We start from the raw sequence: 16628 nt of genomic DNA, 5'->3' as shown, positions 1-16628 counted from the left end.
TTCTCTTTTAAAATATATTTTATTATTTATTTATGAGAGAGGCGGCAGGGGGAGGGGGAGAGAATGGGTACACTAGGGCCTCTAGCCACTACAAATGAACTCCAGATACATGTTCCACCTTGTGCAGCTAGCTTAAATGGGTCCTGGGAAATCAAACCTGGGTCCTTTGGCTTTGCAAGCAAATGCCTTAACTGTTAAGCCATCTCTCCAGTCTCAATTTTTTATTAAAAAAACTATATTTATATATTTTTAAATATTTTTATTTACTTGCCAGTTGAGAGACAGACAATGGGCATACCAAGGCCTTCTGCCAGACACATACACCACTTTGCGCATCTGACTTTATGTGGGTACTGGGGAATTGAACCCAGGCCATCAGACTTTGCAAGCAGGCAACTTTAACCAACAAAGCCATCTCTCCAGCCCAATTCTCTCTTTTTTGAAATAGGGTCTAACTATTTAGCCCAGGCTGGCTTCAAACTCATAATGATCCTCCTACCTCAGTTTCCCAAGATTACAAGTGTACACCACCACACCCAATACAACCCTAAATGCACACTGATCACAGGACCTTGGCATGTTGCTGCTCCGTCCTCCTGAGTCTTCTTTCCCACCCTTTCCCTTATTCATCTGCTAACCCTCAAGAGCCCCCCAAGCCCACCACAGGAAGGATGCCTCCACTCACACCAGCCAGAGTGCCCTTCATGGCAATCATTGTGAGGCTGCTTCTGAGCAGGTGAACACACCTAGGGAGCTACCTGTCCCCAGCTTTTGAGCTCCAGAAAGGCAGACGGACACAGTGAGGGCTGCAGAAGTCAGTGGTCAATTAAGGGAGGCCACCCCTGAAGCAGCAGCCCACTTTGGTACTGCACTGTGGAGAGTGGAGCTGGGGATGGCAGTGAGAACTCGGGGGTTAGAAGTAAAATGTAGAGCCCTGAGCTGCCTGGGCTCCAGCCCTGCCTGCCCTACAGCCAGGTTAAAGCTTGGGTGTGAGGAACAGAGCCACCTGCTCTGTGACAGAACTTCCATGCCAGCTACAAAGACATGAAAATGTGGCAGTTGTTTGCAGCAAGACCAGGGCAGCAGAAAGAGGTTAGTGAAGAAAACCAAGAGACAGTCATTAAAATGAGCAACAACATGAACACACAGAGCTTGGCAGAAGCAGCAAGCAGGGAACTCTGGCATGCTGCTGGACAGAAGGGCAGCTGCAGACAGTAACTTGGCCTTATGTTTCATAGTGAGAAGAAAGGATTTGCTTTCACTGTAATAAAATGATAGATATTTGATGAGATGAGCATGTTAATCTGATTTAACAATTAGTCAATATACATATGTAGCTATAGAAATATTATGTACTACCCTGTTAATATGGACAATTTTTCATATTTATATGTATTGTTAAAAAGTAAAATTAGAGCTGGGTATGGCAGCACATTCCTTTAATCTCAGCACCTGGGAGGCAGAGGTAGGAGGCTCGCCATGAGTTTGAGGCCACCCTGAGAACTACATAGTGAATTCCAGGTCAGCCTGGGCTACAGTGAGATGCACCTTGAAAAACCTAAAACAGAGGGCTGAAGGGATGTCTTAGTAGTTAAGGCATTTGTCTGCAAAGCTAAAGGACCCAGGTTCGATTCTGCAAGACCCACATAAGCCAGATGCACAAGGGGAAGCATGCATCTAGAGATCATTTGCAGTGGCTGGAGCCCTGGCATGCCCATTCTCTCTGTCTCTCCCTCTCTTTCTCCCACTTTCTGTCAAACAAATAAATAAAAATTTAAAATATTTTAAAAGAAAGAAGAAAGGAAGAAAAAAGGAATAGGTCCAAGCTCAGCAATGGAAGAGCTCCTCACTCAGTGACCTGTGGTCAGTCCCACTTGCCCCTGAACCTGTGTAGAACTCAGCTACCTGGACAACAGGGTGTCCCCAAAGCCTTCTCTTCCAACCTGACCAGATTGCTTCTGGTCCCCTAGTCTCTGCCTGCTTTAATGGAAGGGCATAAATAAGAACAAGCTGCTGGGCTTGCCGCCAGCACCCGAGGCCATGCTTTCTCCACCGTTAGCCCTTGTTCTGAGAAGTATGTGATCTCTGTAGGAAGGCCAGTGCCTCTCAGAGCTCCCTGTGTACCTCCATGAGGCCTTCTATTTTTGTTGTGTGCCTGGGCCTGTGTCCTGAGAGGCTGTGAGAAGCAAGCCTGTCCCTGTGTTCAGTCATTCTGTGTGTATCACCCATCATTTAGGTTTATGGTTCAAGTGTGGAGTAAGCCTGGATTGGTCACTGCCAGTTACCAGGGGCCACATGGGCCACATACCTAGGATATTGGTGGAGTCACCTGTCAGGCTACAGGGCAGTTATGCCACTGCCAGTCACAGGGGACAGAGTTGGGTGGCTTGTGTACAGAATGACCCATGCATGACTTTAAGTTGCTCAATGCGGCAGGGCCTCACTCCACATGTGAGATTTTATTAATTTGTCAAATGAGACTTTCTGGAATGCATGGGCTAAAGCAAGTCTATGATGTGCTGACATTGTATCAGTTCTGGGTCAATGTCGTGGTGGGGCTACAGCAAGTGTGGCAGACCTCTTCCAATGCCAATACTACCTACTGGATTTTCCACAGCCCCCACTTGCACTCCCAATCCCATTGTCCCCTCGCACCTGGCCCTCCGTATCAGCTGAGCATCTTTGAAGAGTGTGAAGGTCGGGGCCACGCCCGAGGCAGAGGGCTCCATGGCTACACCTTGAATGGAGGCAAATTCTTTTGCCACAAGGCCAAAGGCCACCATCAGATCAAACCCTGGTGGAGAGGGAACAATGACCAGAGACAATGGAGAGAAAAGGACAAGCAGGAGCAGAGATTCCAGCTGGAAGCAGGAGTAGCAGGAGGTGAGAGGGAGGACCCCAAAAGGACACCTGGGCAGGGCCACTAGGACAGGCCCTAACCCTAACCCTTGCCCTCCAGGGAAGAACCCAGCCCATTGCTTGCCACACTCCAAGCCACGCTGCCTCCTTTCCCTCTGTTCCTGATCTGGTGCTGAGGAAAATGCCCCAGTTTGGGAGGCCCAGGGACAGGATAGGGTGGAACCCCCAGCACTCAGCCCCAACCATGAGCCCAACTACTTCCTTGAAAGTCGAGCACTCCAGCACCCATACTTAGTCTCATGCAGCCTCCAACTTATTGTTGCTGTTGTTGTTTTTTCTCCCCTCAAGAAAAAGCTTGCCAAGTTCTCCTTGGCCAGCACAGCTCAGTCTACCCCATACAGCTTGAGGACCCTCCATGGTCCTGATCCCAGCCCTGCCCCACCACAGGCTGAGCCGACAGAGGCGCTGCCACTCAGCAAGTTCTCCAAGCACCAGTATTAATTGGAACAATGCAGAGTGGGCGAATCACATTTAGGCTGGGTGCTTATCAGCACTGCCAGAAAGCCTCAGGGTGACAGGCCCCCAGAAGCCCAGCCCTTCAAGGAAGCAGCCATCCCTGTCCCTCTGTCCCACTGGCCCTGTCCTCTTGATCCCACCTTTAACTGGCTCCGCTGTCTACTGGTATCACTGCCGACTAGTCCTGCCAGCTGTGCAGAGGGCTCAAGGCAGTTGCAGCCCAATTGGGGCTCCCTTGCTAGGGGAACAGGCAAGACATAGCCCTCATGCCACAGAGGCTGTCCATTCACCAGAAACCTCCAGGGATGTCCCCTGCTGGGCAGAGTCCCCTCAGCACATACTTTATGCTAAGTGTCTCTCTGAGCCAAATGAGGACTCCAAGCTCAGGACCTCACACCCCAGCTGCCTAGCAGCAGGGGCCTCTCTAGTCCAGAGCGAACAAAGCCCCCCTCTGCCTCTATTCTGCACATGCTGATGTGAGTTCAGATCACCTCAGCATTCTTACTCTGAAGTAGGAATAAAACCACCCTGCCAGATTTGTGGGCCACCTGAAAAAGTTCTGGCCTCACTCAACATATTCTAGCATTCAGTTTGGTCACAGGTTGTAACTACTCAACCCCCACAGAGGAGCCCCAGAAAAAACAGGGCAAGCAGAGGACCAAGCCTAGTGATCACAGGTGTGCAGGACCTACCTGGAAGGGAACTGTCTGGGCGCAGAGCCGGGCAGGCTGCTGAGAGGAGATGGAAGGTCCAGTGAGCCATTTCAAGAATGGTCCAACCGTCAGGAGAAGGGCTGCTCCATAGGCCAATGTCCTGCCTCTCATGGGCACGGTGGCCTATACCACACCCCATGTGCCTGCTTTCTGCACCCAAGCCCTGTGGTCGCCACCTTGCTGCTACCCTGATACCTCACTAAGTGAGCAGGTAACCCTACTGCCCTGTGTAGTCTAAGACCAAAGGTGGGGGTCCACTGAGAGCTGTGCTCCAGAAGGGAACAGACTCCACACATGCCCCAGGCCCCAGAGAGCAGTGTCAGGAGAAACCTGGATATAGCAAGCAGCATCAGGGGCGGGGGCAGGCCTGGGGACAGAGGTTATAGATTGGCTCCATGACCAAAATCAATGAAAGTGAAGAGATGGCCAGAGTGCCGGCCAAAGTGGTGGCATCCACTGAGCAGTGAGGATCCATACCTACGCATTTGAGCCCACAAGAATGTCAGTGGGGAACTGAGGTGGCAGCTTCGTGGTCGCTGAAGCTGTTCAGAAAGCCAGAGTAGAACAATAGCAAGTGAGGGCTGCTTACAGCTGGTCTGGCCTTGTAGGATAGAGGTCCTAGGCTATTATAGAAGACCTGACCATGTCCTTACAGCATCATGGGGAAGACCTCCTGGACAGAGCCCTCCCTCACTCTTCCTGGTCATGTCCCAGTCACCCTGACTCTGGTCTGTCCTGATTTGCTCTGCACACCTAGCATGCTGGGCCCTGAAGACTTCCAACAACTTATAGAGAAGGGCTAGCTGGCTTTGACAAGAAGCTAAGAGTGTGAGTCCCTGGCTGCTGGGCAGACTGTCATGACCTCAGACTGCGTGAGGGCTGCCTGCTGGCTGGGGGACTCTCTGAGGAAACCCCCATCTTCCTGTCACCCCAGAATGGTTAGGTCCCAGGTTCCCCACTCCCCATGTTATTGCCACAGGTCTAGGTTCTCAGTTAGATCTGGTGTCTGACCAGATCTAACCCTGACCTGAGCCTGAGTCTGGCTAAGCCTCCAACTGAAATCCTGGTGACCACTTACCTGTGTGGCCTGTGGCAGACACTGCCACACTTTCACCTGCTCCATAGATAGCTGAGACCATGACTTTATACTTAGTGGCAGTCAGCAGGTCAGGGAGTGTGATGTGGCTTCTGGGGCCTGGCACGGAGATCTGTGGGAAAGGAAACCCTGAGCTGCCCGTCTTAGAGCCTCTCCTATCCTTTGCAAGGCTGTCCCCCAACATCTGCGGGCACCCTGCCATCCTCAGCACAGGCACCACAGACCCCGGAGTTTCTTCTTCATCAGACTCACTGATTTCTCAGGGCCCGAGCCTGAGGCCAGCGCATAGGTGAGCCGGTAATGGAGGACATGGCCACTTGGAGGTGTCCAGCTGACCTGCAGGCTGTTGGGAATCTCCGAGGACAGAGCTAAGTTGGATGGGGGACTCCTGCTTGCTGTACCTGGCAAGCAGCCCAAATAACATGGGGTTCAGAGCCCTCCAGAATGCAGCCAGAAGACCAGGCAACTAACCAGCCCTGCACAATGCCCCTTCCCTGTCCCCTAATTCTGGCATGCTCCACAGCCCTCTCACCTCATACAAAGGCAGTATCACTCATGTCAGGTGATTTGGATCCCAAGAATCCTCTCACCCCATTGTTAGCTCAGCAAGGCTCTACAGACCTGTGGTCAGGCTAGAGGTTAGTTAGGGACTTGGGGCATCTGCTTCTCAGCTTCTGGGGGTGTGACGTCCTGGGCCCATATAGCAGGAGAGTCTAGGTTCCCCAGGTGCTGCTCCTGCCCCAAACCCAGCTGAATGCAGAAAGGACCACCTACGAGGGGTGTAGCGGAGGGACACAGGGTCACTGCGGGTGCCATCCCTGTAGTAGGCCAGGATGGTGATCTCGTACTCCACATGCCTCCCCAGGCCAGGCAGGATAGCTGTGCTAAGGGTTCCTGGGACAGAAATCTGCAGAGAGGAGGGCCCAGGGGTCCACCTGGCTCATAGAGGGCCTCACCTTAGGGCTCCCAGGCCATGGGCAGATGGCTGTCCCCGAGATGGATGTCTGGGGTGGGAACACATGCAGCCTAAGCCCCACTTGGCCTTGGGACCTTGGATTAGCCACCCCTGCCCCCACACCTCATGGGCCTTCCCCTCTCCCAAGGGGGTCCATTTGATCTGGTAAACCAGCACGCCAGATGAGGCTGCAGCAGCCCACGCCAGCCTGACTGCGTCCCCCGGCAGCTCCATCACCGACAGCTGGCTAGGGCTAGGGGCTTTCCCTGGAAGATGAAGGTGGAGATGGCGTGTGGCGCATGGGGTGAACTGTCACATGGAAGAGTATGGCTGAGCCTAGCGTCGTAATGTAGTCCACCTGTTGTACCTGTCCAGATACTTGTCCCCACTGCCTTAGCACAGCCAGAGCAGATGCCCATCTCAGGCTTACGAACCTGATTGCCCAGCTTGGGTACCAGCCCTGACCTCCCCCACTTACTGGTGGTCACATGGCCAGTCAGCATGGAGGAGCCACCCCCAACGTAGAAACAGGTGACATGGACAGTGTACATGGTGGAGGAGGAGAGGGGGACCAGGGTGGCTGAAGTGGCATTTCCAGGAACCTGTGTCTGTGGGAGAGACACAGACAGACTCAGTAGGTACCCAGAGACTTTGACAGGATAAATTAGGCCAGAGACCAGCAGCCAAGACTACCCTGTGATCCCCAAAATGAGAAAAAGGAAATCAACCATGGAACCCCTCCTTTTCCTGCCTCCACACACAGTTCTAGCAGACATGGCCACCCCTCCCCCGACAATATTACTTTGCACACACACGTGTGTGTGTATGTGTGAGTGTTTGCTCCAGATCTCCCCCAACCTCCCACCAGACCAGGTTCCCCAAATATTTAGGGCAATGTCAACACTGTTCCCCGTACCAGCCCCACGGCTGGACATGGGGAAGCTGAGCAGAGTGGACTGTGAGCATGTGAACCAGTGGAGAGAGGGCAAGTGGGGTGGGGGGCTGAGGGGACTGAGATCTCCTAAGTCCGCATAGATGTCAAGTACCATGGGAGGCCCTCACGACAGGCCTGCTCTCACCTGCCCCGAGTGACTACCATCGCTGGAGATGTAGCTGATCCTGACCAGGCGCACAGGCCTCTGGGCTTCCCAGGAGACGCCGGCTGAATTGTAGCTCACATTTGAGAAGCCCAAGTGTCTTGGGGGCCCCAGAGCAGCTGCAGAGGATAGCAAGGCCTCAGAGGCTGACATACCCTCCCCATTGCCTGGGGAAAAGGCTGAGCAGTGCTGGGTTTATGGGACCTTCAGAGTTGTCTGTAACCCCCCAGGCTGAAGAACCAGAGTGGGGCACTGCTATATGGACAGGCAGCCTGGGAAGGGTACTCACAAGTCCTGGCTTGGATGGCCCGGGCTTCACTGGCCTCTGGTCCTCGAAGGCTCTGCACCAAAACTTCATAGTTCCTGCCCGGCTCTAGGCCCTCCAGCAACACTTCGGGCTGCCCCACCTGCACCTTGGGAGACAGAGCTACATGGGCTGCTTTCTGTAGTCAGCCCACACTAACCTCCCCTCCCTATCCCCAGCCTCGCACCTCTCTCCTCTGCTCCTTCCTGGTGGGAGTGGCAGGCAAGTACCGCACCAAGTACTGAGTGGCCCCAGCAGAGGGCTGCCAGGTGAGGTGAAGGGTTCTGGGTGTCACGGCAGCCAGGGTTAGTGCCCGGGGTGGAGGCAGGGGTGCTGAGGAGAAGGTGACTGTCAGTGGCACTTGGGAAACATGTAGAACTCATATACATAACAAAGAGGCCCATGCTCCAATGACAAGGCTTTCAGTAGATAGAGTTGTGTGTAGGCCTTGCTGGATATGCAGAAGGGGAAGGTCCAATTGGCAACTGCCAACCAGACTGCAGGACTCGCAGCCAGGCGTGGTGGCGCACGCCTTTAATCCCAGCACTCGGGAGGCAGAGGTAGGAGGATCGCCGAGAGTTCGAGGCCACCCTGAGACTACAGAGTGAATTCCAGGTCAGCCTGAGCTAGAGTGAGACCCTACCTCGAAAAACAAAAACAAACAAACAAACAGAGTGCAGGACTCTAAGCCACTTGTCCCCAAACTTCACTTGGGCTGATATTTTGGCTCACAGTTTTAGGAGATACAGGTCTCCCTACGGGCCTAAGGCTATTTGCCCCCAAAGTGGAAAGGACATAGTTCTCACAGTGAAAGGGCCCCACAAAAGGTCGTACGGTCTGTGATGGCATCTCTGCGAGTGACTGGAAGCGGAAGAGCAGAGTAGAGGCTGCCAGAGCTGGTCAAGTAGCCTGGAACGCTGACAGAGGGGCAGAGTTCTCTTCTGGGCTGAGTGAGCTCTAATGATGGGACTTGGTGACAGGTGCACAACCCTGAATATCCTAAAAGCCAACTGTCCACTGTAAATGGCTGAGCCACGTGACACATGAGTTATAGCTCAGTGGAACTGTTAAGTAGGGGTGCATGGCAATTCCAGGAGGGTGGCTGAGAGTCAGTGGCCAGGCAAGATTGTTGCCCCAGGGCATTGGGAGCAGCAGCAGTAACAAGCTGTGATCTGATGCTTCTATACAGAAGAGGGAGTGGGTTGGAGGTCTGAAATGGAGCTTTGTTGGGGTGCTTCAGACCCAGGACTGTTTGCAGCCATGCCCTGCTGGTGCTATCCTGAGGGCACCCCCCCCCAACCTACCAGTGGAGGCCCGGCCCTGCAGGCCCTCTCCGACCCCGCCCTTGTAGATGGGGAGCACGGACAGCAGGTACTCTGTGCTCGAGGTCAGGTTGCAGAGCTTTGTGGATGAAGCAGACCCCTCCACCTCCACCTGGACACAGCGTGGGGCACACAGGGATGGGCACGGGGGCGGGGCAGGAAAACTTCATCAGTGGAATGTGGGCTGGGGTGACACAGGGCTACAGTGTGTATGTAGCTGCCCCCACACCCGCCATCCTTGGCTCTTCTCTTTGACTGTGAACTTGGTCATCTGCAGGCCTTTGTTCTAGTGCTCAGCCAAAGCTCTGCAGACCCCAGCCGTCCTACGGCTGCTGAAGTTCCTGCCAGTTGCCCCTTGCCCCTACTCACATGGGTGGTAGAGGCTGCCAGCAGGGTCTCTCTTACCTCTTTGGGGGCACCACCACTGGAAGGCTGCCACACAATCAGATACTTGAGGGGTGCGTGGGGGGCCGGAGTCCATGACAGGTGGATGTTGGAGGAAGTGACATGGGTCAGAACCAGGTTGGTGGGTGCAAGGAAAGGGTGCAGGGTCGGACCTGTTGATGCTGGTGTGACTGTGGGTAGGAAGGGTCATGAGTCCAAGAGGGCAGGTCTGCCTCTGCCCCCTGGTGGCCATGTATGGGAAGGACTGGAAAATTGCCTTCCCAGGCCTGATGTTCTCTCCCTAGCTACAGACTTTCCGGGCCCTGAGAACTGGCCTGGTAAACCACAAAGGAGCCACAACCTCCTGTCGTCCTGTGGCTGCAGGGATGTCCGCTCACCTGGACCCCTGCTCAGGTTTCTTCCCTGGACCTTCTGGCAGATGAGGCGGCTGAGGAGGCCAGCCAAGGTGGCCAACTGTGGGAAGTCCAGCACATTGTGAACAGTAATGTCCAGTGGCTGGGATGCCAGGAGCTTCAGTTCAGCCTCATCAGCATTCTTCACACCTGCTCAAGAGGCAAGAGGCAGCAAGTGCCAATAACCTGATCGGAGACTTTCGTCTTATCTATGAACAGGACCATGGTGGAAGGCTCTGTCCAGTGCCCAACATGAGGGTGAGTGCATATTGGAGACCTGTGCGCAGACCCCATGAGGTCCCAGAGAGACATGGGAATGGCCCAGGGGAGGCCAGAGTGCTTAGCATGCCCTGGGCCCAGGTGAGGTGGTCCTAGGAGCTCTGGCATCAGGCCAGGCTGTGTGCGCAGGTGCTGGGTGCTCATGTGGGAGAGGATCTGGCAGCATAACTCCCCCAAACCTGGAATTTCCTTTCCATGGGACAACATGTGACTGAAGTCCCAGAGGCCATCAGGCATGATTTTCACTATGGCTCAGTCAGGGCAGGAGGCGAATAAGTCCCCAGGCACAATGACAGTATCTAGGCCGGGAACAAGTGTGGGGCAGCTTGGTGAGTATGGCAAAAGTGCGAGTGGGGAGGGCGGCAGCAAAGACGGCAGAGCCAAGAGATTCTGGAGATACTGAAAACCAGCCCATTCCGCAAGGAGCAGCCATGCTCAGTGCCTATGTGAGCATTAAGAAGGTGCCTGGTACTGGGTGTGTTGTCGCACGCCTCTAATCCCAGCACTGGGAGGCAGAGGTAGGAAGATCACTGTGAGTTCAAGCTCACCCTGTGACTACATAGTGAATGCCCGGTAAGCCTGGGCTAGAGTGAGATCCTACTTTGAAAAACCAGGGGAAAAAGGTGGCTGGCTCCATGTGCAGCTCCACTAAGCAGACTAAGCAGGGACTCAGCCATTGGGCTCCACAGATACAGAAGCTGAGAGTCAGAGGTCAAACATACATCTGCTTCTCCAGTCAGGGTAGTGAAGCCAGGGTGTTAACATGTCCAAGCTCATGGACCACTCTAGCCATGGAACTCCAACCCAGGGCCCAAATGCTGTGTGGACTCACCCACAACGAAGACATCAATGTCCAGGTCCCTAAGGACATGGGCAGCTGTGTGCACATCATCCTGGGACTTGCCATCCGTCACCAGAATCACCACCTTGGCTGCCTCTGAACGGAGACCTGCTGCTGGCTTCAGGTTCTGCCTCAGCACGTGGGTCAAAGCAAGGCCTGGAAATGGCAGAGACAATGTGACAGGCAGCCAACACCCCTCCTTCAGGTTCTCTTTCAGCCACAGCTGCTCCTTGCACTTGATCCTAGGACTTTCTGTTTATCTACCTTGTTGGCCCTGCTCTGCCAGCCTGAGGACACCCATGAGCAGTGGTAGCTGTGGCCCAGAAAGGCCATGCCCACCTGCACGGTTGGCAGTTATCCAGCTGGGAGAAAAACAGACCAAAGCTCTGTGCAATCAGATAAGCCACTCACACTCAGCAAGGCCTATACTTTTGCTAAGGTGAAAAGAGGGTGATTTTTCTCCATAGGTTGTGAAGTGGGCTCAGCACCCACACATCACACAGGTGCTCAGAGGGGACTGTATATAAAAGGAGGCAGGCAGCAGGGTAAAGCAAGGTTCCAGAAGGCCCAGACCTCAAGGTTCAGGACATACCTGTGAATGTGTTTCCTCCCTTGTAGCGGAGGCTGTGCACAGCTGCCAGCACCTGCTCCCCAGTGTGGAAAGAGTTCAGGTCCCACTCCGTCTGGGGGTCTCCACTATACTGAGTCAGGCCTAGGGATGGGGTCAAGATGCTAAGCTACGGGTTTTTTCTTCCTTTTTCTGCAGTGCCCAGAGCCCACAGCCTTATGCATATTAGACAAGTGCTACTCCACTGAGTAATAGACACAGCCCCTGAATGGAGTGTAGAATGTTGTGTGTCCCATGAGAAAACACAGGAAAAGACCCAGGCCCAAATAGCTGTCTGCTGTGTACATAGCCTGCCAGAGTCCCATTCCCATGAACAGACACTGTTGCAGAGCTCAGGACTCTCAATGGGCCATCTCCAAAGAGGCTACTGGTGCCAGCCATTCCTACATACCAGGGTGGCAGCCCTGCCCTGCAGAAGCTCCAATTCATGTAGAAAGTGGGTGAAATCATCAGCTTCCATCAGTGGGGTCTTTCATTCCACCTGATAGGCTGGGGATCCTGGGAGGCCACAGCAGTCCCTGTTCCTTCTCTAGGGAACCACCACCCCACTACTGGTGAGGGACTGTGATGGCCAAAGCCATGTGTAGGGTAAAAAAGAAGGGACCCACCTATTTGAACTTTATCTGGTCCTATTTCAAAGGGTTCAATGACGCTGGCCAGGAAGTCTTTGACCTGCTGAAAGTGGCTGTGGCCAATACTCCAGGACCCATCCACCAGGAAGACCATGTCAGCAGGGGTGGGTGGCGTGCAGTGGAACTGGGGGACAGCTGAGGCAGACAGGGAGGGGGTGCAGTTCTGTATGAGGCCTGGCTCAAGCTTCCCAGAACACCCTTCCCTAGGGTCTATGAAGGGGGAACAGAGACTCTGAGGACTTCAGATCTCACCAGGCTTGGAAAATCCCATGTGGATCCTGATCAGGGAGTTTGTGGCCAACCTAACCTCTTAAAGAGGGTTGATGATAGCCTTATCTTTAGGGTCCGTCTCTGCCTGGCATCATTGGATCTATATGTGATTATGCAGTACCCCCTGAGAGCTCTAGAACCCATGTTCCCAAGCCCAGAACCATGGACAGCTCCTGGCAACCCCGCCCTGGAGGGCAGGGCTTCCAGATTATCCAGCAGTTACTACTGAGACCACAGGGTGCTAAAGGCCTTGGACTCCGCAGACAAAACATCCCTATTTGGAACCCCTGATGATATGTCATAGATAGGACATGGTAGGCTAGATCCTGGAGCCAAACAGGACCTGGAATACTCCTGAGACAAGCAGTGGAGTATTTCCTCAGTTTCTGACACCTAGTCTAAAGGGCAAGGCCACACCTGCCTGTAAGTCCTTAAATGGTAGGGTGACATCACCCTAGCAGACCCTCACTTGGAGATGTTGCAAGGGCACAGAGGCTGGATATAAGGACCCTCCTCGGGGGGGCTAGTGTTCAAGTCTGAGACAGAGGTCCTCCCTCAGCTCCGCGTTTGACCGGGAAGGCAGAACTTTCCACCTGAGGATCCTGATGTGATGAAGACCTGGTCAGGAAGGCAGCCCCACTCTGCCTGGCCCTGTGGCACAGAGAAACCAGCTTACCTAGCTTCTGCTTCCTTCTGACAGAGGCCTGGATGTGGCTCTGCCTTGCTGGGTCTGTGCTTGACTGAAGAGGGTTCTGTACTCCAGGGCCTTGGAACCAGCTCTGCTCAAGCTTCCTCTGATCTTTGCTGGGCACTCCTGGGGGAAGGACACAGCTGCTACCTCGTACAGCCCAGACCTAGGCTGGGCCTCCAAGGCAGAGACCAGATGCCTCCCATGCCTGGAGTCCAGGAACATAGCAGGTAAAACTTAAGTTAAAGCTAGGGCATGTAGTCCGACATGAAAAAGAACTGGTGACCACGCAGTGAGGGGCACATGAAGCTCTAGGGAGCTACTCCACTCCCAGGACCCATTGTCACTCTACCAAGAATGGGCGGGTCCTGGCTTAGGGTGAAGGTGATGCTGGGCTCAGGAGCCTGCTTAGGGTCTGGAGTCCCTAGAGGGAACGAAGTAGTCTCCTGGTTGGCACCCACTGGCCTCCGGCTGCCCCTGCCCAGAGAGTGGCTCTTCAAATTCTCAACTGCAAAGAGAGGAGGGACTATCAGGACCCCAGCCCAGAGTGGGATCAGAGGGTCTGGATTGGGGCCTGTGCACATATCTTTCTTGGGAGGCACATCCTCAGACCCTCCCACACCCTGGGAAGTGATCAGAAATGGTAGAAGTGGGAAAGAGGTACCGCATGGGCAGCCCACAAACCCAGACCTCTGGATCCCAGCCCAGAGGCCTTCCACCCACAGTCACCCCTGGCTGCATGCAGGGGAGCAGAGTAGACTTACTCACAAACTCCCTCCGTGCCAGCAGCATAGGTCCAGTGCCTGTGAGCTCAAAGATCTGTAAAGTGTAGCCCTTAGAAGGGCTTAGGCCCCCCACTGTGGCCTTGGGGGTCTTGGTGGTCAGCATCAGCTCCTGCTCCGAGTTCCCTGGGGTGGTGGGAGAGCTGTTGGAGCTACCAAGGCAGCCATGCATGTGTGCATATGCCTGTGGGTGGATATGGATGCATGTGAATGCATGGTACTGTGAGTTTATGTGTGAGGTGTGTGCCATGAGAAGGTATACATATGTATGCATGTGTATATGGGCTAATGTGTATGCATGTATGTGCAAATATGCATATATGTTTTACTGTGTACATGTGTGCCCTGCATGCATGTGTCATGTTATATGCATATGTGTGCAAATGTGTACATGGCATGTGTGTGTAGTGTAATTCTCCAGAATGACCTCTCTAGCTCCTCTTGAGTTAGGGGGAAAGGATGAGGGTCTGATGGGAGGACAGGGAAGAACCAATGTCAGTGCAAAGAAGTGTCCTCTGGAGCTAGAGAAATGGCTCTGTGGTTAAGAGCACTCCCTACACAAGCATGAGGGCCTGATGAGGACCCGCATAAACAGCTGGACATGTCCGTGCACATCCTGTAACCCTAGAGGAGCAGAGACCCAAGAATTTCTAGAACATATGTGTGAACACACATGCACGTGCATGTGCACACACACAAAGGGTAAACTCTGAAATCACTAAGAAACTCTGGCTTAGGTAAGACTAAATGTAAAAGTGATGGAGCTTTGGCCACCACAGGCTAGTGCATGTTATTGAAGGCAAGCTTGTGGGCACCTCATGGGCACATGCATGTGCATGTGCCACACACACACTGCATTACACCCACATGCAAAAAACTAAAGAGTAAAGACATGTCCCCTACAAAACCTTACTGGAGGAAGCTGCCATGCAGAAAACATTCACTTTTCCTGCCCTATAAGACCATCATCTACAGATAGTATTACAAGTATCAGTAACAACAATCACATGATTCCAAAGGAGACTCTGTCTCATCTGAGAGGATCAAGCCAGAAGTGGACATGCAGTAGAGCTGAAGAGAAACAGCCATATTATGGACACACACAGAAAACCTATGGGCCTCCTGGGGCCTCAAGTGCTACGAAGGGGAGGAAGTGGAGGAAGAGACCCTTTGTACCTGAGAGGAATGTAGACCACTGCCCTCACACAGCGAGGTTCCCCGTCCCAGCCTCAGCCCCACACAGGGCAGCAGCACAGACAGGGTAATCCATGGGCCAAGTAAGCTCCAATTGTTTAAAATATTCTAACAGCAGAAGACGAACTGCTTCAGGCACATACCTGTAGTCCCAGCACTCAGGAAGGTGAGGCAGGAGGATATTGAGTTTGAGGCCAGACAACTACATTAAATATATATGTGTGTATATATATGTATATATGTGTGTGTGTGTATGTGTGTATACACATACATACACAAAAAGAGCTGGGCATGATGGCACATGTCTTTAATCCCAGCACTTAGGAGGCTGAAGTAGTAGGATTGTTGTAAGTCTAGGCCAGACTGAGACTACATAGTAAATTCCAGGTCAGCCTGGGCTAGAATGAGACCCTACCTCAAAAAACCAAAAACAGCCAGGCATGGTGGTGCACGCCTTTAATCCCAGCACTTGGGAGTCAGAGGTAGGAGGATCACCGTGAGTTCGAGGCCACCCTGAGACTACATAGTGAATTCCAGGTCTGCCTGGGATACACTGAGACCCTACCTTGAAAACACCCCCCAAAAACAACACCAAAAACAGAAAAAAAAAGAAAAATACAAAAAGGAAGACAGACTAGAAAATGAGCCCACCTGGACAGATGTATGACTAATGGCCAGCTGCCATTGTGAGAATACTTAGTGAGGGCTGACATAAATATAAAATTAGGATATGTGCAGAGGGCTGGATGGGGCACCACCCAGGAAAGGCAACACACATGCCTCATGTTTAAAAGTCAAAGATGTGTCCTATTGTCTCCAGTGTGGTCACCAAGAGATGGGGGGATGAATATGTAACTATTAAGCTCATGGAGACATGGGCTCCTTGTCCCACACCTACTAGCCAGTGTTAACTTCACAGAAAGAACAGACACTGTGCACCGCCAGCTATGCTGCAGGAACACCCGCACATCCCTGGCCTGGCAGCCATCCTTGCTAGCAAATACACTTCAACTTGAACCTGACCAAACTTTTAAAATCGAACGACTAATCTGCAGGAGATACAGGAAGAGGAACAAAAGCTGACACCATTGCAAATGAGAGACAGAGACCTGTCTTCTCCTACAAATAGTTGAAGGAGAGAGTGGGTAAACTGCTGCAGGTGAAAAATGACTGGAGCTGGGCGTGGTGGTGGACGCCTTTAATCCTAGCACTTGGGAGGCAGAGGTAGGAGGATCACTTGTTAGTTCAAGGCCACCCTGAGCCTACATAGTGAATTCCAGTTTAGCTTGGGCTAGAGTGAAACCCTACCTTGAAAAACAAACAAACCAAAAAAAAAAAGACTTGAGGTACAAAAACCCAACAGGCCTCAATCAGGAGTGGTGGTGCACATTTGTAACCCCAGTACTCAGGAGACAATGGCAAGGGAGTTGTAAATTCAAGGCTAGTCTGGACTACATAGAAAGATTTCTGTCTCAAAAAAAAGTGTGTATCCTTACTTGGAATCCCAACTGAGACAAGTCAATTGTGAAAGACAGCTATTAGACAAGCTAGAAATTTTAAACACAACTGAGTATTTAAAGACAATTGTAGGGGGCTTTACCTATACTGTCCAGTCTCCCCTCCTTCCTTCTCTTAGGAGCTGGGCTTCTTTTAAA

General features: G+C 52.8%; 1 protein-coding gene across 1 annotated transcript in view; it reads right to left on the bottom strand.

The window, feature by feature from the left end:
- Positions 1-16628, bottom strand: part of Col20a1 (collagen type XX alpha 1 chain) — a 42898-nt gene that overhangs the window by 21290 nt on the left and 4980 nt on the right. Inside the window, exons 3-20 of the mRNA XM_004669456.2 lie at positions 13762-13905; positions 13350-13505; positions 12016-12174; positions 11372-11491; positions 10771-10935; positions 9645-9809; positions 9268-9437; positions 8845-8974; positions 7728-7873; positions 7526-7649; positions 7219-7355; positions 6618-6747; positions 6263-6405; positions 5959-6091; positions 5437-5585; positions 5167-5296; positions 4068-4106; positions 2656-2794 (exon numbers count right to left, since the gene is read on the bottom strand). Coding sequence (XP_004669513.2) covers positions 2656-2794; positions 4068-4106; positions 5167-5296; positions 5437-5585; positions 5959-6091; positions 6263-6405; positions 6618-6747; positions 7219-7355; positions 7526-7649; positions 7728-7873; positions 8845-8974; positions 9268-9437; positions 9645-9809; positions 10771-10935; positions 11372-11491; positions 12016-12174; positions 13350-13505; positions 13762-13905 — 2479 coding nt within the window. The remainder of the gene's footprint in view (positions 1-2655; positions 2795-4067; positions 4107-5166; positions 5297-5436; positions 5586-5958; positions 6092-6262; positions 6406-6617; positions 6748-7218; positions 7356-7525; positions 7650-7727; positions 7874-8844; positions 8975-9267; positions 9438-9644; positions 9810-10770; positions 10936-11371; positions 11492-12015; positions 12175-13349; positions 13506-13761; positions 13906-16628) is intronic.

The sequence above is a fragment of the Jaculus jaculus genome, chromosome 8, assembly GCF_020740685.1.
Source record: "Jaculus jaculus isolate mJacJac1 chromosome 8, mJacJac1.mat.Y.cur, whole genome shotgun sequence".
NCBI classification, from domain to species: domain Eukaryota; kingdom Metazoa; phylum Chordata; class Mammalia; order Rodentia; family Dipodidae; genus Jaculus; species Jaculus jaculus.
The sequence above is the reverse complement of the archived record's forward strand: the minus strand, read 5'-3'. Positions and strand labels throughout refer to the sequence as shown.